Source organism: Anas acuta, chromosome 20, assembly GCF_963932015.1.
Source record: "Anas acuta chromosome 20, bAnaAcu1.1, whole genome shotgun sequence".
Taxonomy (NCBI): Eukaryota; Metazoa; Chordata; class Aves; order Anseriformes; family Anatidae; genus Anas; species Anas acuta.
In genome coordinates this window covers 9,220,790-9,240,919 of record NC_088998.1, presented here as the reverse complement: position 1 = coordinate 9,240,919, position 20,130 = coordinate 9,220,790, and the positions used below count along the sequence as shown (strand labels likewise).

General features: G+C 52.7%; 1 protein-coding gene across 6 annotated transcripts in view; it reads right to left on the bottom strand.

Annotated features, from left to right (window-relative positions):
- The window catches only part of NACC2 (NACC family member 2), a 45,395-nt gene that overhangs the window by 10,392 nt on the left and 14,873 nt on the right, over window positions 1-20,130 (bottom strand). For 3 of the 6 annotated variants that reach the window (XM_068656764.1, XM_068656769.1, XM_068656766.1), the window contains exon 2: window positions 3,512-4,438. In XM_068656764.1, the coding sequence (XP_068512865.1) occupies window positions 3,512-4,376 (865 nt within the window). In that variant the 5' untranslated portion in view covers window positions 4,377-4,438. Of the gene's footprint in view, window positions 1-3,511; window positions 4,439-5,793; window positions 6,021-10,568; window positions 10,639-10,748; window positions 10,852-20,130 lie in introns of those variants that run through there. The other 3 variants (XM_068656765.1, XM_068656768.1, XM_068656767.1) reach the window with 3 other exon arrangements.

Sequence of the window (20,130 nt, the reverse complement as noted above, 5' to 3'; positions counted from 1 at the left end):
GTCCGACCAGTCCCCGCACCGCGCTGCTCCCGGCTGCGCCACGCGCCGGCTCTGCAGCTGCCACCAGCTCTACCTCATCCCGAGCGCAATTAGCTGGCTGCAAGATGTTAATGGGTTCCTCGCTACCGGCTGCGACTTCAAGTGTTGCAGCGTTTCTCCTCCTAGCTTGGTTTGGGATACTTCGCAGCCTGCGCCGGAGCCGCTCATTACAGATTCTGGGTTGTTTCTTGCCCTCTTTCCTTACTGTCAGGAATCAGAGGCCAGGAGAGAAAACTATTCTCTCAGCTAATTACCACGACTATCCTATAATGGCTATTTTAGATGAATTTTTAATGAAGTGTGCTCTTGTCAGTTCGGGATTTCATAACTTTCAAGTCCAGCCTTTCCATCCCAGCGATTTGCTGCATAAAGATTTCTTCTCCCCTGCAAAGGAGCGCTCGGCGAGCAGGAGGGAAGGGGGGACCCTCGCCTCGCGCAACCTCGCCGCTGCCTGTCAAAATCGAATTAAAGGCATCTGCTAAGCAGCAAGCTGACTGACAGGAACGCAGAAACCACGCCAAGCATCTGCAAGTCCTGCTGCAGCCCACTTCAGAGCAGGCCCACGGCGCTGTAATTAAGAAGGATAAAAATACTTTGCTTTTGTTTAATATTTTCCCCGAGTTGTGCATTCCTCTGATCAGATGCTAGGAGCCTCAGCAGCCTCCCCGGCGTCCTCCAGGCCTGTGTTCTCCAGGTCCAGACCAACGTACGGGATCAGGAGCCACTCAGCACGCCGTGCTTAAGGTGTGGACTCGTCCTGGCATTTATCTGCAGCCCCTTCTGCACGCCCTGTGCTTTTTCCTGTGCGTGCCACCGCTGCTGCACGCTCCCCGTCCCTGCGCGAGGCTCTCTCCTGCTCCCCCTTCCACCACCCTTTGCCAAGGTCGAGATGTGCTCGTCGTCGCCTCTTGGATCCCAGCCTCAGAGATGGTTTCTGAATGCAAAAAGGGGGCGAAGGAGAACAGATGAGAAAGCCCACGGGTGGGACTTGGTGCTGCCCCGGCCAGGCGTGGGCGAAACCCGCGGCAGGGGCCAGCGCCCGCACCCAGCACCACGGGCCCAGCGCCGCCGCTGCTGGGTGGGGAGAAAGTACAGAAAAAGGGGAAAAAAAAAAATCTCTGAAATTCAGGGCTTAAGCTGCTGTGCTCTTCTCTGGCTTTGTTTTTGTTTTTACAAATGGGGCTCCTGGAAACCTTGGCAATCTGTTTTAAGCGGCTCCCCCCTCCCCCAGGCCTTTGTGAGGCTGCGGGCTCTACATGCCAGCAGCAGGATTAGCTGGCTCGCTCTCTTCCATCTTACGGTGTTGTTATTCTGCACCTTTTGAGGGTACAGTTTATCCCGAGTAATTAAAACACAGTTAGCTGTACAAGTCCCAACCATAATGAAATAGCTTAGATTTTTTTTTTTTTTGCTTTAATCTCTTTTTTGTGTGCCCTGTTTTCCAGGAAGCCTGATACTATAGCTGGCTTCTTTAAAACAGGAAACTCCCTTGAAATGTGCTGGTGCGGAAGAGATATTTTAGCAGAAACATAGGATGCTGCAGCCTCGCCGGGGCTGCTCGGCGCGGGGCAGAGCCACGGCCGGGGCGCTGCCCACCTCGTGCCAGCTCCTAGCGCATCCAAGCGGTCCCAGGCTTCTCCCTGCAGGAGCCAGGCAGGAAAACCTTCCTTCCCCGGGACGACCAGCTCCCACGTGAGGGCTGGAAGGCTGAAACGCTGCCAGCGACGCCCAAGCAAGCTGCTGGCCTTTGCAGTTCTCCAGCTGGAAGCACGCTGGTGGCGCGGCAGCGAGAATCGGGCACCATCGCCCGCCTGGGTAATAGCTGCCTCCTGCTCCATCCCGCGGCTTTGTCCTGCCACAGCCTCCTGGCGTCCTGCAGAATTGGTTTTGTTCTGCTGCTATATAAACTGGCCCCACGACAGAGAAAGGCAAACACAGTGTACAAGGCTATAATCCCATTTCTCTGAAGAATAATGCTCCGAGCGCTCGGCGCTGAGGACAAGCCCATATTACTCGCTGCGTGCTCTACAGTGGGAAAACACAAAACAAAATAAAAACAAAACCAGCATGCAGGAAAACAGCCTTAATTCTCTTCGGCTCGACACCAGCGCTGGAGTGCTGGCTGCTGGCACAGCCCCGTGCCCGGCGGGCACCCGGCCGCAGGACACCCCGTCCCCATCTGCCCGGCACGGGTGGTGACACTGCTCGGAGCGCGGCACAGAAAGCAGAGAGGCTTCAGAGGCTCGTTTTCTCAGCAGATATTTCTAATCTTGAAATAGCATCACTGCCACTAGCATGCCTTCCCCCTGTCGCATAGGGTTTAGGAATTATTGCTTGTCTGTTTGCTGCCTGGCAGGCGGATGGGGCTGAGGGAAGTTCGGGCTCCTGCTCTTTGGGATGGGGTGGGACGTTGCCAAGCCTCAGCACCAGGAGAAACCGGCTTTGGGCAGGGGAAAAGGTGGTGTTTGTCAAATCTTCTCCCTTGCTTAAGAATCAAACCAAACGGCTTTGAGGAAAGCATGCCAGCTTCTCAACAAATGAGTTAAATATTTGCAAAATTAGCCCAGCAATCTCAGCAAAGCAGCGGCACGCAGAGGCAGCACCAGGCTCGAGGCCACCAGACCCGGCGGCTCGTTCAGCCCGCAGAGACGGCCCTGGAAGCACGCACAGACCTGAGCCACCACCTCCAGCACCCCCCAATCCCACACCCCCCAGCCCTGCACCATGCCTGGGCAGCAGGACCGCCAGCCTCACCCAGCCCGAGGGCAAAGAGAGGGATTCCAGTTAGTTATGGGCACAGCGGTTCTAAGACAGAAATCAAACGTTATCAATTTGCCTCTCCCTGCTCGGCTACAATGCACCAGGCTGCTCTGGCACAGGAAATGGGTGCTACTGCAAGCAGGGGGGGGGAGCAGAGCCTCCCTGCTCGCCTTTCTGCAGATATCCCTAACGAGCATCTTCTGTGAAGATGATTTATTCGATGACGTTCGGAGGAAGGCAGAACACGCTCACCACTTATTTCAAAGGGCCAGGAGGGAAGGAGGCTGCCTCGGGATGATGCTGCCCTCCACGGGTGACCCTCGGGTGCCCCACGGGTGCCCCACAGCACAGGGATCGGCCATGGGGACAGGCGCCCACTGCGTGGCGCTCGCCAATGATGGCCTGCTTGGTGGCTGACGAGCCCATTTTGGGTGACGTAGCCTCTGACCTAAAGTGTCCCAGCTGGGGACACGGCACGTGAGCGGTGGCACCGGGGGACCTGCCCACGCCGTACCAGGACAGAGGCTTCCACTGCCTCAGGCTGCTGAGTGCAGATGTCCCCAGCACTGCAGGCATTGCAACGCATGTGAACGAGCAAAGTGCCCGAAGCCAACAGCCCGAAAACAGCCCCCAACCACCTGCACTGCCCGGAGAAGGACCGAGAAAAAACTTGGGGAGAGCAGAAAACCAAAGGATGGAGACGGTTCGTTACCAGAGTAGCCTCCCGAGGACTTGATGTACATCTGCCCGTACTGCTCCTCCACCATGGTGTCGTACGCCTCGTCGTCTTCCTCGTCCTCCTCGTTGTGGTAGGACGTGGGGCTGTCGGTGGTGGGAATGCTGCTGGCGCCGGGGCTGGTCCGCTCCCCCTGCGAGTACTGCACCTGCTGCACGTTGGGCAGGAGGGTGGCCAGGTTGGGCACCCCATAATAGGAGACCCGGGACAGCTTCAGGGGGCCGGCGGCGGGGCCACCGCCTCCCGAGCCGTCCCGGGTGGCCGCCTCGAGGGGCCGCTTGGCTGCCAAGCCGGGCACGGCGGCCGCCTGCAGCTCCAGGTTCTCGTGCTTGACGCGGGTGAGGAGCGGGATGGGCATGGAGGGGGACATGACGTAGGGCGCCGAGGCCGACTGCAGCTGGTTGCAGGGGCTCTGCGGCTCCGAGCTGGGGTCTTCGATCATGGCGGTCTGAGAGTCACAGTGGGGAGAGCTCACCTTGAACATCAAGTCTGTCCCTTTCTCCACGATGTGCTGGATCTGCAGGAAGCCCGCCGTGTACATCACCACCAGCTGCTCGCTCGCGGCCATGGTGAGCTTGCCGGTGTAGCAAAAGGAGAGGATTTGCTGGAAGCAAGCGGGGGGCACCGTCCCCGGCAGCTCGAAGGCGTTTTTGCTGTTCCCACTGAACAAGTCTCGGAAGTAGAGGCTGCTGGCGGCCAGCACCGCCCGGTGAGCCTTGAAGGCTTGGCCTTTCACCACGATGGAGACATCGCAGTACAGCCCCAGCAGCCGCTGCTCGTTCAGGCAGCCCAGCACGGTGTTCCCGAAGTTGGGAATCTCTATGTGCAACATCTGCGACATGGCTCAGGATCAGCTGGAGCTCCTCAGACATTCAATGCAGGGATATCCAAAGTAGGGCACATCTGAAAAAGGGAGAAGGCAGGGAGAAAGGAACAGCGTTTTTAGACAGTTCACCGGCACACGCAGCAGCAGAGGAACCAGCCTCGCCGCACATCAAAGGCTCCGAACTCAGCTCAGAGCCAATGCAGAGAAGCAATTGCTTATAAAATCACTTATCGATGTTTCTAAACAACGCTGAAAATGCTATTGGTGGATGGCAAGGGATATTCCAAAATTCAAATATTTTCTTAAAGTTGTGGTCTGTTTAAATAAACACCGCTGATTTATTCCCCCCGGGGTTTACTTTATGCAGGAAAATCTGAACCGTAATGGGAGAGGAGAGAACAGTAAAGCACACGTAAAACAGACAGACCTTGGGCAGCATTATATAAGAAACACAACAACAACCACCGGCGATGCTGAAACTACAGAAAAGATATTTATAAAAGCAACGTGCCATTTTGCCTGAAATAAATACAGGATTCTGTCGGGAGCAACAGCTCCCATGAAAAAAGCACTCCACAAAGCGACCTTCCCGTTTGCACCAGAAAGAGGAAGCCTTTCGACAGCCAAACCCCTTCCCGACAGAATCATCCCGAACAAAACGGCTCTTAGCTAAAATTTGGGCAGATGCCCCAGCCCCAGCCGGGTGCTGCCCAGAGGCCGCTGGACCCTCTGACACATGCCCTGGGGTTGGGGGTCCCGGCACAGCCCGGAGCAGCCCCCCCCTCTTTTTTTCTGTCCCCCCACCCCGGTACCTTCCTGCGGCGGGGGCAATTCCGCCTCTCACATCCCAGGGGAAGGCTCGGCTGAACGTGGAGCCGGTGCGCGAGCCCCGCGCGACGCCGAGGAGGTTAATTTTAGTGCATTCTGGGCACTAAAACTCCGGCGAAGCAAATCACTGCGTATTCAGCGGCACGCAGCCATAGCCCAGGACCCCCCCACCCCGGCCACCCCCCCCGCGAGCTCCGTGCCACAGTCCAAGAGATTTAAAATCCCCCCCCCCACAGCCTTCAACGCGGATGAAAAGAAAAACTACGTTTAACTAGTGCCGAAAGATCACAAGAACATCATTAAAAATAATCATGATAATAAAAAAAAAGAAGTTCATCAGAGAAGGATTAAAAAAAATAAATAAATCAGTTCCGAAAAGAGAATAACCCACAAAGAGCTGCTCTGTTCCCAGTGCTGGGGAAGGAAAAAAAAAAAAAAAGGAAAAAAAAAAAAAAAAAGAGTCCTATCTGCAAGGCCACGGGGTAACAGGAAGAAAAGGGAACGCGCTCAGAGCCAATTTAATTGTATCTGCATGGTTTAAAAAAAAAAAATTCTTCCGAGCGAGGAACTTCTCGGACCCCTCGCCGCCTGCGCGGGCACGTACCTTACAGACCGCACATCCAGCGCCCGCCGGAGGGTCCCCGGTCCCTCCTTATCGCCCCGTCGGCTGCGCTCTGTGCGGTGACGGCGATGGCTCAGGGGGGAAAAAAATAGTATCAGCCCCTCCGTTTGTATCTGCTGGAGCTCAAGCTTTTACCAAGTCAAATCTCCACGGCAGTGCACAGCATCTAAATGAATAGGCCGGATGCAGATTAACATTCAGGCTGCTCTCTGCAATGAATAGAGCCCTTTGATTAGGGACCTGAAGTAAATGCCAGTTTCAAACCGAAGCTTTAAAAACAGAGAAATATCAGTGCCAGAGGAATGCTCTCAGTGTTGGTACAAGACAGACTTTTGATGAGTCACTGCAATGCAAACAAAGATGGCAGAAATACTGTACTGTATGCTGATGAAATGCTTAGTGGTGCCACGGCAACTGAGACAGGTTTTAAATTTATAGTGCAGTTTTGCATATGAATTACGCTGTAAACTGCCTCCCCTGCCATCTAGTACATCCAGAGTGTCAAAGCATTTAAACTATTCCAAACAGTCTGCAGCGCTGGCACTGCTGCTGGTAACTCCTCGGGCTTGGGGAAGGGGCGGCGAGCACAACAGCCCGCACCCCAGCACCCCCATCCCACACCTCAGCACCCCCACCCCGCACCCCAGCGCCCCAAAATCCTGCCCTGAGCCCCGGCATCCCCCTGCTGCCACCCCAAAGGGGCACGGGAATGCCCAGGTCAGCACAAAATAAAGAAATAAAGGTGCTCTGTGGGCAGCCACAGGCATGGCCCACCTCCCGCCAGCCCCCCCCCCCCTCCCCGAACATACAAGAAAGCCTTTCAAATGCAGGAAAAATGTTTACCCCTTGGGGAAAGCTTCTTTCAGTCTGTGGCTGAATCCACTAAAAGCAAATCCATTTGCTTAAGTAATGAAATCCTAGTCACATTGTCTCCTGGATTCAGATTTTAAATTACCTTCGCATTTATTGAGCATGTTTGGTGCTATTTTCTGGGAAAGAGGGTGGGGCCTTACTTTGCTTACTTATCTCTTGCCCAGAGCGTTTTTATTTCAATTATTGCTCTAGGATTTGTTTCAATGGCTCTGCTCAGATGGTCACACGCAGTTCGAATTTAAGAGATTAAAGATCCAGCCACCCTTAGACAAGGACGACAGGGGAGAGCGCAGACATGGTCTGTGGCACCCCATTTTGGTCCTTCCCCAGATTTTTGGCCCATATCTCCACTTTGCTGCCCTGGCACCTGCCTGGTGCACCGAGCTGTGCCCCCAGGACCACAACGAGCTGCCCCCGTCCCCATCTGAGTGCCTGCCCTCAAACAGGGCGGCCCCCAGCACCGCCACTGCCCGGCAGAGCTCCCAGATCGGCCCAGGTCCCCTCTGCCTCTTGCTGATGAGGGAAATAAAAGCACAAAGAGGTGACTGAGGCGACCACACATCTCCACGAGAAGGTTGGAGAAGACACCGCAATGGCCAAGCCCACAGCCCTCCTCCAACCACGACGCTGCCAACTTGTCCAAAAAGTCATGGAGCTTCCCCCAGCAAACGTGGGTTTGCTCTAGATCTGTAAAAATTCCTGTATTTTTACGTGGGTTTTATGCTTTCTGCTTTCATCACCTCAGCTGGAGTGACAGGAGGGGACACGGAGAAGAGGTGGCCTTGTCCCTGTCCAGCCTCACCTCAGAGCGGCACCCATGGGTCCCCAGGCCGTGGTCAGGCCCCAGGGCTTGGGCAGGCCGTGCTTTGGGGTTTTAAGTTGAAAACTGACATTTAAGTGAGGGATCCTTGCTGGCAGCTTGGGACAAATGTCCCCATGGGGTGCAAGTCCCTGCTCCCCCACCAGTCCCCCCCAGTCCACGCCGGCCCCATAGCAAGCCTCCTTCTGAGGGCCGGCCTCCACAGGGAGGCTTGCTTAGGGGGGTCAGCCCTGCTGGCACAGAATGAAGTAACTTAAAACAGGTAAGAATTATTACCATTGCTTAGAAGATGCTCTACAAACAGGTCAGACGTGCCAGGAGGCACCCACGGCTCAAAAAGAACCAAAATTGCACTGGTTTGGGGTATGTCTGAGCCAGTGAGGCAACAAAACTAGTGCCCCAGCCTAGCAAATGATCGGCAGATTTCATTTTAATCTTGCCACGAAGCATCAGGGTTTGAAGCAAGATGCTCCCTCCATTCCCCCCAGCTCCCAGCAGGTTTCTGCTCTCAAACCAGCCAGGCCTCGACAGGTGAGCGCCCACACCGCCAGCCCCTGGCAGAGAGAGGCTCTGGCAATTTAAGAAATAATGGTAAAGGCACTGACAGCACCCGACGTCTGGGCTGGAAACACTACCCAGAACACAAGCAAACACTCAGGAGCTTCCAGAAGCCCAAATGACTTAAACTGCAGGCCAGGAGTGGTGGTTTTTGGTTTCTTCCTCCTTTAACCTCACCCCTTCATGGCAGGACTACAGGTAACCGAAATGAGACCAAGAAATGAGATAATGTTGTGTTGGAAGCCAAGCAGAACCTGCCCATCACCACACCTCGCATCCCCTAAAACCAGCAGCAGCCAGACATCACCACACCAAGAGGGTGAAGTGAGTCCCTGTAGGGTGATCGGACTTCTCCCAACACCACAAACCTTGGACAAAACCGGATTGAAAACAAACAAAGCACCCCCTCCTAATTATTTCAGGTATGTGACAACTGAAACAAAACATCGTCTTGTTTTCTAATGGAAGCCTCTTACGTGAGCTGTTAGATATACCAGGACAGTTTGTACGCTTCTGCGTGACTTCTGTAAAGTCAGAGCCTTTGCCACAAGAAGTTCATAAAAAATTCAGCTGCCATTTGATACAACTTCTGTGAGAGTTTCCAGGTTCTGCGTTCACATGCTTTGAGGAAAAAAAAAAAAAAGAAAGAAAAAAAAAAAAGCAGGTTTGCTCTGTCCTAAAGTATTTTTCTGCTCAAAGGCCTGAAATGTCAGGGCTAGACGACAACAAAGAAAAATGCATCGACCTGGAATATGATGCTGGCATCACATCTCCCACGGGAGTAATCAGAAATAATTAGATAATTTATTTAAATTGTCTTTTCCTTAGCCAAGGGGGAAAGGGGAGTCGCAAACTCAACCAAGAAAGAAAAAAAAAAGCCAAAAAGGGTTCCTAAAAAAGGGTCCCTACCGTAACTTTCTGAGAGGTGAGGCTGCGGGAGGACAAAGGCAGCAGAAAGCCTCCGGCGGCCGGGGACAAAGCGCCGCAGAGGGCTGCCATGTCCCAGGAGCACAAGGAAACAGCTGAAAAGTCCTGCCCTGGAGGGCCCCAGCGGGTCAAAAGAAACTTCCCTTTCTTCTGTAAATGAGGAGAGGGAGGGAAAATAACAAATGATTATAATAATCACATTTTTAAAAAATTGCACCCCTGGGCTTCAGGCTGCCGGGGCTGGAGCAGGGAGGTGCCGATCTGTTGGCAGCAGGGATGCTCGCTGACAGCCCGGCTCTGCCTGCAGGGTTTGGGGCTGTTTTCCCCCTTTTTACCAAGAGGGAATGCTCTTTTTGCCCGAGGGGGAGCATGCACAAGCACGCTGCTCAGTGCCAGAGCCCTGCTGCTGCTGCTCCCAGGAGGGAAGGGGCAAAAGGTGCTGGGTGGGTGCTGTGCACCCCTCCCAGGATGTGCCTGCAGCAGGAGACCCAGCAGGAAAAAAATTAAAAAAAAAAAAAGAAAGAAAGAAAAAAAGGAAAAAAGAAAAAAAAAAGGGTCGTTCCCCCCCCCCTATTTTGGAAGTCCCAATTTGGGGCAGGGACACGAAGGGAAGGGACTGGGGTCAGAGATGCAAAGCGCTGCGAATGCCGGTGCTGCTCAATGCCGTCCGTGGCAGGGGAAAGGAGCCAAGGTTAAGTTTGGTGCTCGGGTGCCAGGCACGGCTCCCCGGCTCCGTGCTGCGGCACCGGGGCTCCTGCAGCTCCAAAACGCTTTGGGTTCAAGCGGCTGCGAGAGGCAAGCGGGGCCCCGAGCTAACAGCCCCTGGCTTCAGTCTGGCAGCCGGCGGCAAGCAGCGAAGCGAGGTTATTTCTGGTCTGTTAAGGCAGGGGAAAGAGAATTTGCCAAGCTGGGTAAGTCAGAGAAGCGGCGTGCGCAGGGCAGCCGCCTGCTCCTGCAAGTTCCCAGGGAAAGCGGGCGGCTCGGGATGCTGCTCCCGGGGGAGCGGTGGCGGCAGTGCCGGTGGCAGCGTGTCCCCGCGGGGAGCGCTTCTCTCCCGGCAGCGCCCCGCGCTCCCTCCCGCTGCAGCGCTGGCAGCGGGGCTGCAGGATGCGTCCTGCTGCAAGGTGAGTCACTCGCAGCCTCCCCGAGCTGTCGCCGCCGCTCGAGGTCACGGACCCGGGCAGGCTCCTGCCTCCCAAGCGCAGCGGTTCGGCCAAGGCGAGGCGTGTGGCTGCCATTATTTTTTAATTAGGTTGTTTGTTTTGTTGTTTTTTTTTTTTCTTCCTCCTTATCTATCACTGATTTTAAGAGCTCGCAAAGCAAGGACATGCAAAAATAGAAAATGCAACATCTAAGTATTTTTTTTTTTCCACATTACTACAGGGAAAGGGGTAAAGGAGAGACATGGTTAGAAAATAAAACTATTCTGCAGAATTTCATTTTTTACAGCCTAACACAGCTCCTCAAGATCCAGCCAAAGTTCCAAGCCCCTGAAGCACCAGAACGCACACAGCACCCCGTTACCACGCCTGCTGCAAAGCCGTGCATTGCCTGCATCCCGTCACAAACACTAATTCACCTCCGTAACGCATCAAAAAGACAAGTGTCATGCTGAATCGTATTCTCCTCACTCCTCGCACACAACAGCAGAGCTAGCAATATATAACATGCATGACTCAGTCCTACCACCATGCCACCACAGAGCAGAAAGCCTTAAAATAAAGTAAATATCTTAAAAGGTCAATTAAGAAAAGCTTACAAAACATCAGACGCTGCTTCTCGCTAGAGCTCATTACCTAGTATGGTGGAGCTGCCTGTGTGTTTTTTTTTCTTGTGCAAGTTAGTCTGTGAGTCAGCATTAACACACATGAGAACATCAGGAATACTGCCTAGTTCTGATGCAATGGAGGTTGTAAAAAAAAAAAAAAAAAAAAAAAAAAAAACTCGCGCTCCGTTTGGACAGGAGCCTGTAATTCAATTGCCTTTACTTTTCAATTACTGCATAGCCTACCGTTACCAAACTGCATAGGGGAAGGAAACTTTGCTTACATCTCTGTCTCAAAATTAATGACTTCTTACTTCTGGCTACAGTTTATTCTCCCTGCTTTCACAAAATAAAAAGTAGGCATGATATAAATTAACCCTTTGAGGGTGGCTGAGTCCCCGGAGCTCGCAGGATCTCTGTGTTTTGGGAGGAATTTTAGCACTGGGGAGTGACACTGCCAAAAAGTTCTGGCGAAGGCAGACATTTATACATTAAACTTTTAGTACTCTATAAAGCGAAGCTACAATTGCATCTGAGCTTGATCCTTAATGGAAATATAAGCTTGCAGATAAGGAAAGTTACATACTGCAGACATTTAACTCTGTACTCGCAGGCTCGCAGCAGCAAACACGAGGTCGCACGGGATGTTGTGCAGAAGTGGCACCACTGGGCTTTGGGTAAAGCCACCAAAAAACCTGGAGGTGCTGTGACAGGCAGGACAGGACACAAGGCAGTCACCGCAGCCCGTGATGCCCGCGTTTCGCTGTGCCTCCATGAGTGCCACAAGGTTACTGTGAGCCCACGAAGCCCCTGATGGAGCTTGTAGGGGCGCTGATTGCAGCCCACCTCATCCCTTGGGGCAGCGGACCTGGGGAGACCCCAGTGCCATCCAGCCAGGCATCACAAGCAGGTTCCACATCCCAGTCCGGTTTCTTGGTTGCTTTTTTTTTTTTTTATGAAAACACAAGCACTAAACAATTATTGGGTCTTTATACGCAAGTACAAATCGTTATTAATGCTCATTAACCAAGAAGGCACCCCCCCAATATCCCAGACCAATCTTTCCGCAGCTTTGCTGGCACATAGCTCTGCCTGAGGCCAGCTGAGCCCTGGGTTGTTCCCCAAGCGTGTGGGACACTTGCATACAGATGAATTGAGTTTTAAAGGAAAAAAAAAAACCCAAGCAGCAACTCCCGGGCCAAGTTCTCGCGTGCCAAACTTCCCAACCGCCGCGGCGCGGCTCGACAGCGTTTCAAAAGAATTCCAGCGCTGTTTTGAATACTGCTGACAATCTTCCTCGTCAAAATTTGTAATTTAAATACCTCCAACGCGAGAAGCGCGCGGCTCCCCGGGGTGCACCCGGTTCCCCCCGCCCCAGCCCTGCTCTGGGATCAGCGATGGAGGGATCGGCATCCCACAACGCTCCCCATCGCCCCCCATCATCCTTGGGCTCCACGGGGGATCCTCCCCACGGTCCTCCAGCCACCAACGCCTCCACGATGGTTCTCCAGATTACTGGGGGATGAATCGGCCCCGCACACCGCAGACCCCAATTCTCCCCTTTTCCCCATACTTTAGGGGTGCAACCACGCGAACTGCCCGGATTCCTACAGCAAGGAAGGGTTAAGCCGAGGAGCCCCGGTGCCCAGCCCCGCAGTTAACCAGCGGATAAGATGTTCCTTCACATGACTTCGGATGTGTCAATAAACCAAAAATAATTCTATGCAAATAAGCCTAATTGGGGAGGAACAGCAAAATTAATTTCTTCGGGCACACGCAGTTTGAGAGGAAGCAGCTCCATTTTGGCTGAAGCATGTTTAAGATTCCCTCCCGGTGCTGCAGAGCACCTTGAAAGGTCGACGAGCGCTTTCATATTCTCGGATCCATCTACAACACTGCAGCAGATGAAACGGATTGACCTATACGAGAACCGAAACGGGCTCGGTGAAATAATCCATCAACACCCTTTCCCAGCCGCAGCAGCGTTTGTCATGGGCACGTTTGGAAAAGAGCACCTACCTACTGCAGCTGATAGCGGGCTCGATAGGTTTTAAATAATGGCCACGCTCCCATGGGAGGTAACCAAACACGGCATAAATAGCTGCAGAGCAGCGGAGCCGGTACGCAACATAAAATACGTCCATATTAAAGTGTGCACGAAGCCTGTGCCCATTACCGAACTCATTAAAGACAGTGATACTTTGTAACATACTCTAATCTTTAATATTCATAGCTTGCTTCATTTGCATATCATGCCATAAATAGTTGAAGCAGAGGTAAAACACAAAGCGCTCTACTTGCATTTCTAATTATGCCTAAAATCAAATGTAAATCACAACGCATCCAAGACAGAAAATATTAAATTTGCTGTCTCTCCATTACAATATTAAAATAAATAATAAAAAAACCCAAACCAATTATTTTTTAGGAAGAAAATCCAAAGCACAGAGCCGGGATGACCCTGTTCTGAGCGAGGGCTGCGGTGCCAGAGCTGGGCCCGTGGCCGTGAGCCTGGATGTGGCTGCAGCGACCCCAGTGCCCATCCCGCTGCTCCCTGGTGCTCGCCCCGGGTTTGTGCCGTGTTTCCTTCCCTGTTTGTTCTCCTTTGCCCCATGCACCAAGCCCCAAGAGCTGCATCCACCACCGAGCCGTGCTGCAGCTGCTCCTTTGACCTTGGGCTCTGAGGGAACAAAAGCAGCCCTTCTCCGCGGGGCGGCCGGGAAATCTTAACCCGAGGAGGTGAATTTGGAGAATTAGATTGAGATCTAACTTGTGCTGCAGTGCTGCAGGCGGTGGTGTGGGTGCGGAGGGACACACGGCCCTGCTGGATGGAAACCTCACAGCTGGGGAGCGGCCCCAAAGCCCATAGCGGGGTGCTCAGCACCATGTCTGAGTGACTCTGGGAGCTCTCCAACGCCCATGGCTCCATGAACATCTCCCCAGCCCTGCTGCATTGTGTGGCAAAACAGCCCCAGCACCCAGCACTGCTGCCTGGGGACACCCGAAGCCTTCCTCCCCATCTTCCTCCTCCTCCTCTGCTCCCAAGTTGCTGCTAACGACAGGGAAGTGCAGCGACCACAGCACTCTGAATAAAGTTCTGCAGATCCATGGCCAAAAATTTCATTAAAATCTACCTAACCAGGTTTTGGGAAAGTGGGGCAAAAATTGCTTCTGCCAAAAGGCATTTTTGGAAGCCCCCAGACCCACACGCAGGATGGAGGAGGATGGCCCATGGCTTGCCACCAGCCACCTCTGTGCTCCCCTTTCTTTTACCCCTGGGCCTGCAGCTGCACATTGCAGCGTAAGGAAGGGCTGCTGAGGGTGGCTGTCCTCAGGGAAAAATGCACTTTTAAATCACTTCAGCTGGGACTGCTTGGGGATCTTGGCATTTGCAGCACCCCAAGATCCCACCGCTGTTGGGCTCGGAGCCTTTTGCCACCCCAAGGCTCCTGCATGACACCAGCACTTCTTCCTGCTGCCTTGCCAGGCTTCTTCCCAGTTCAAGAAAAATACCGTAGTTGTTCTACCACAGAGCTAAAGTATCTCTTCAGCAAGATCTACCTCCAAAGAATTCCAGAGCAGTAATTAAATTTAACCCCGAAAGGTGAGTGTTTACTCCTTTGTCCCGGTTAATACAGCTGGCATACAGAGAGAAGTGAAAGCGAGCTGCTCAGTGTGCAGAGCTTTTTTGCTGTTCATATGTACCCTGGCATTTTGCCCGGACCTATTTTTAAGCCCATTTACTAGAAATCCCACAAATTAAAGGAAATACGGATAATGTTGTAAGAATCCTTTGGGCCAAATAAAAGCTACACATAATTTTCCTTGCGCATCAGACTAAGATCCTTAACCACAAAAACCAGATTTCCCCAAAGCTCTTTTGCAACTGCGAGAGAATCTCGTTTTGTAAAAAAAATAATAATAATAATAATAATAAAAAAAAAAGGTGCTCTGATTCCCAGCTGGATGCCGAGGGGCAGCGCAGCAGGTGGCAGGAGGCACGAAGCGGACACCGCCAGGCCCAACAAGGCCGCTGGTGATGGCGGTGGAGCCTTCAGGGAGTGTTTATACATGTAGGGAGCCATGAGATGTGCCCTGTGGGGTTTTTGTCTGCACGGAGAGGTGTGAGGCCTCCAGAGGTGTGAGGCCTTGCTTCCCGGCTCAATCCCAGCCATGTGTGGCGCATGCAGAGCATTGTATCACAGGGAGGCCCCAGTACATCCCAGTCCGGCCCAGCCCAGCTTTGACCCATTGCAAGACCCAGCCCCAAAATGCGCACTGAGGGCAGTGACAGGAATCATACAATGGTTTGGGTGAGCCCACCCAGAGCCACGGACACGACCCCACCAGCCCAGGCTGCCCAAAGCCCCCCCAGCCTGGTCCTGGATGGGGCACCCGCAGCTCCTCGGGGCCTGGGCCTCACCTCCCTCAGAGCAACCAATTTCTTCCTAATATCTGACCTAAACCTTCCCTCTTTTAGCTTAAAACCATCCCTGCCACCTCCAGCTCATAAAACTGCTCTAATCAAGCTCTAACAAAGCCATTCTCTGTGCCTGTAGCAGGTGGGAGTCCAGTGATAAGAAACAGGTGAGAGAAGTGCCCGCAGCCAGGGCCGGGATGGGGGCAGCCAGATCTGTGCTGACCCCAGGGAGGGACTGCAGTGGGAGCAAAGTGCGGGCGTTAAAACCAAACCAAACCAAACCCAAGCCAAGAAACACACACCTGGGATTTAAAAGGAAACTAGCAAGCAGGTATGTTTCAACAGAATTCATAAAACAAGCATAAAAAGCCCCAAACCACACCAGTTAACGCGGCTTTTGGGGTTAGTCCTTGCGGGAGGGGGCTTCGCTCCCTGCAGCTGTGCGGCAGCAAGGTGAAGCAACCCTCATTAAACCTGCCTCTCCTTTCGGCCTCCTTCCTCCCCAGCAGTCCCTGAAAACGTCCTCCTTGCAAACATTTCAACCTCCTTTTAGAAAGGAAAATAATTACGCAGGGGAATAAACACTCCCCTTCTACAAACGCACAGAAGTGAGCAGTTAAACACGCAACTTCGGGAACTTTTCCAAGATTTATATGTTTTGCATGAAAAGCAAATGTTTTTTTCCTGCCTGGGAAAACATTTAAATGCCACGCTTAGGAAGCCAAGTCCGTTTGTTCCCGCTCGATGCTGCTTCTTGGGCAGAACCCAACCCGAGCCTTGCGCAGCCCAGGGACCGGTGCCCACCCCAAGGCCGAGCCCCCGCAGACCCTACACAGATGGGGCTCATCAGCGCCGCCCTCCTCGCTCCCCCCACGCAGCCGGATTCAGCCCAGACGTGGGGTTTTCCACCCCTGCTCTCCGAGCAGAGGAGGCTCGGCAAACCTGGAGCCATCCCCTGGGTCACAACCCAACCGGACCATGACCCCAATCCGTTCTGCTTTCCTGGGAAGAGGAGGAGGAGGAGCTGGGAAGGAAGGGGTGAGGCTGAGCTCAGGAAGAAGGCAGGAGGATGCTTTACTTTTATTTCTCTCTATCCTACTCGATTTTTAACTGGCAATGAATTGAACCAGCTCTGGCCATGTCGGTAGCCACGAGCTGCCTCTCCCCATGGGGCAGGGCTGCCCCCTGGGCTCGGCTCCCCTTCTCTGCCCCCCAGCAACACCAGCAAGACCCTAAAATGTGGAACTGTGCCCAGCCCCAGTGCCAAGTCCTCGCTGGGACACCTGGATGCTTGTCACCGCAAAGCCCTCCTGCTTTTTGCAACAACACGGCAAGTGATTTCCCTCTATTTTCCCACTTATTTCTATATTTTTAAAATCTTTCTGGCCAGTTAGACCAGAACCATCACAATTGCGAAATCCAGGAAATGTGCTGCAACACTCTGTAATACTTGCAAGGCAATTAGCCAAAAACCTCACACAAATAAGCTTTTTTGCCACACCATTCTAACCACCAAGCATTAACCCATTTCTTAGGAAACGACATCTGCTGAAATAACTTCCTAATCTAGGAGCAGGCATGGAAAAAGAGCCGCCGCAGTATCTCTAGCCCGTGGTAAACAACATCTCCAGCCAGGGCTGCTCCACCAGAAGACCTCAAAGTCACCCTGGCTGAGTGCATGGCTCGTCCCGGGCTCTGTCCCCAAGGCATCAGCTCGCCAGGAAAGCTGGCATGTGGGGAGTTTTCCCTGCAGCATCCAGGCACCGGTGTATGGAAACACGGCGCTTCCTTGGGGAGCCCATGGCAGAGGCGATGGCAGGAGCAGCCGAGGGTTTGGGGATGGGGGTTTGCACTGCTGAGCTCTGCTTCTGTAGGACCCAAGCTGAACCCGACTGCGTTAGAAATAAATCACAGCACAGGCAGGACAGCTCCCAGGCAGTAATTGGGAAGAATAAAGAAGCCACTGGGCAATAACGCAGACAGCTTGGTTCAATTTCAAACCTCAGCGTTTACAGGGCTTTTTTTTTTTCTTGGGAAGATGTCAAAATATAAGAAAAATTAAGGTTCATGATTTGCCCTAGGAAACTGTTATCATCTACAGATAAACTGAGGCAGAGCACGATAACATAACCAGCACCACACGCTGAACTAGAGCTCACAGGCAGCCAGACACAATTATGCTCAAATATCTTTCCCTATTCCAGATTAAAATAGCAGCTACGGTTCTGCGTTATTTATTACAACTCATTCCCACTCTCATTCTCTCTCCCTGCTTCTCCCTCTCCCCCATCCTAAAAAGCCAATAAAATAAAATAAAAAGCTTCCTTTTGGGAACGTGGTGGTAATAACGCCGCTACCATCTGTTGATAAGTCCAAGGACCTGCACGGGGAGGAAGCAGAGTGCGCAGCTGAAAGGGAGTCAAATGTTTGCATGGTTTTATTGAGAAATGAAATCCAGCTTTAAACATAGTAAATCGGAGACTATTCTGAATCACCTCTTGAATTTTTTAATGCTACTCCTGGGAGCACTGAAGGTAAATATGTTAATTTGACTTCAATCACGGTTCAGGAAAAAAAAAGCGCACTGTATTAGTTTAGGGTACCAAGTCTTAAAACTATTCATGCATTTCTGCATATTTTATACTCAGCAAATAAAGTTCCAAGGTTCTATAAGGAGGCTGCGAAATTATTCGGAGTAAGCAATAATGAGGCGTGCATTATATAAGGCTGATACTAATGGCAATCTATTATTAAAATTTAAGAGTTATAGCAGCTACATCCCGCACAGCCCTGCGCCTTTCCCCCGGCTGGAAGGGGATGCGGCACCTGGGGGACAGCAGGGTCCCCAAAATTCCTCCCAGCCAGCTGCCTGCCACGCAGCCATGCACATACAGCGTGTGTCCCCCAAGGCTTCACGTTCCTTACACCACGCTTCGGCTGATGCTTCGGTGTAATGGATCTCCCAGAACGTGTTGGCATTAAAAAATTAACGAGGTTTCAAGTTTGCGTGCCTTAGCGATCCTCGCAGCTCCCTTGGCTCTTGATTTCTGTCGTGATACCCCACTCTGGAGGCAAGGAGGATGGAAATTTGACTGGCATAGTAAAAACTTACGTGTTTTCCTTCGTGTGCTCACGTGGGACACACCACGGCCACCACCCAATGCTCGTCCCGTGCCTCAGCTCCACACCTTTCTCTGCCCTGTCCCACACGTAAGCACCGGTGGCCAAACCACCACAAAAAGCAGGGTCGTGACTTATGGGGGCTGAACTGGTGCCCAAAGGAGCTCTGGGAAGAAAAGGGTAACTGCACCCTAGTGCTGCTAACAAAGCGAGCTCCTGATTCCGTTAAAAATAAAGGAAAAGGACACCAACCCAGAATCTGGCTCGTTTTCATCTTTCCTACATCTTTCGGTGAGCATCAGAAGGAGTCTCTGGGGCTGTCAATCTGTAGGTGACAAGCACACACAGAAATAGTCACGGCAGGAGGGCTGAGGAGCGGCAGCAGAGCAGTGCCTCCACATTTAACTTGTTGCAGGCTCCCCTGGCCACAATTCCCTGACCCCACAGAGGGGCTGGGCACGCAGGGACCCATGGAGGGAAGGCCCCTTCGCCTCAAATGCAAAATGACAGCGTTCTGCTGGGGTACAGCAAAGGTTGTTTTTTAACAGAATGTTTACGTTTAGACCTGAAAAGCGTTACTCTGCCTGGCCTTGGCCCCTTACCCATGTTCTGAGGGGGGCTGGATGCAGCCACCGTGGCCAGCAGGAGCTCGGCACCAGGCCCCACAGAGGAGCAGGAGGCTCCAGGCCCTCCTCGCCCGCACAAATGGTGCCCACCAAAGGCTACGGTGAAGCAGAGGTTGGCTCAGCCCGACCTCCACTCCCCCAGCCCCACCCGTGCACAGAAACACGGCTTTTCAACCCAAAACAGCTGAGAGAAAGGAGCTGGCACCGGCGGGCACTCGAGGGAGGCAGCAGAGCCCTGCTTGCCGCGGGGCCGCTTCACACGCCGGCCCCTTGGTATTTTTTCCCAGAAGGAGAAACAGAAGATGCTTTCCATAAGCAGACGATTTCAGCAGCTAATTTTACCATCACTTATGGTCGACTTTATGACTAAGATTTCATGCTGACTATATTAATCCTGTCAAATCTCAGAGTGAGAGAGAAATGATACTGTATATTTTATGGCTGCAATAACTTCTAAGCCATTAGACATGCATGCTGACATGAAAGTAATCAAATTGATTTTTTCCCCTATTACAATGAAGAACTTTGCATGAGCATATAGCCTCCCTGGCAGAGGAATGAAACCCCAAGAACCTTGTGCTCGCTCAGGAAATTAAGAAATCACCACAAGACATTGTTCAGAAATTTGGGCATTCTGCTTACTTGCATGTTGTTGTCACTAAAGCAGAAAGGCACACGCTAGTCGAGCAAACGACCGACAAAAGACAACGCAAGGAATAATTTGAGGTTTTGGAAACAAGGCAAACATTGCAGCAGTTGCAATTAATTGCCTTCCGAGCATCAAAGGCTCCAGCGTGCCGTTGTTCACCTCGCCGGGTGCGCCAAGCCCCTGGCACAGCTTCCTTGCCACGTTCTCAGGTGTTAAATAGAAAAGCGAGAACAGATCAGAGGAAGTTCAGAGGACTTCTCGGGAAGCCCCGAAGACCTGGAGGGGCTCAAACCCCCCCAAAGCTGAGCACTGGGAGAGCCGGGGCCAGATCCAGGTGCTGGTGGTGGCAGCAGCTCCATCCAGCCCTGCAGCAAGGCCGGGCTGTGCCGGGGGAATTGGCAGACGGTGCTCAGCTGTCACCCTGTAAAAAGCCACTTTTCTCCTGGGGAAAAAGCAGCTTATCCCCAGGGGTGAGACGAGAGCTTAGATCCACAGGCAGAGGCGCTGCTGGAAGCTCATCCCAGCAGCAGGAGCCCACCGAAGGCAGGGACGGGACCGTGC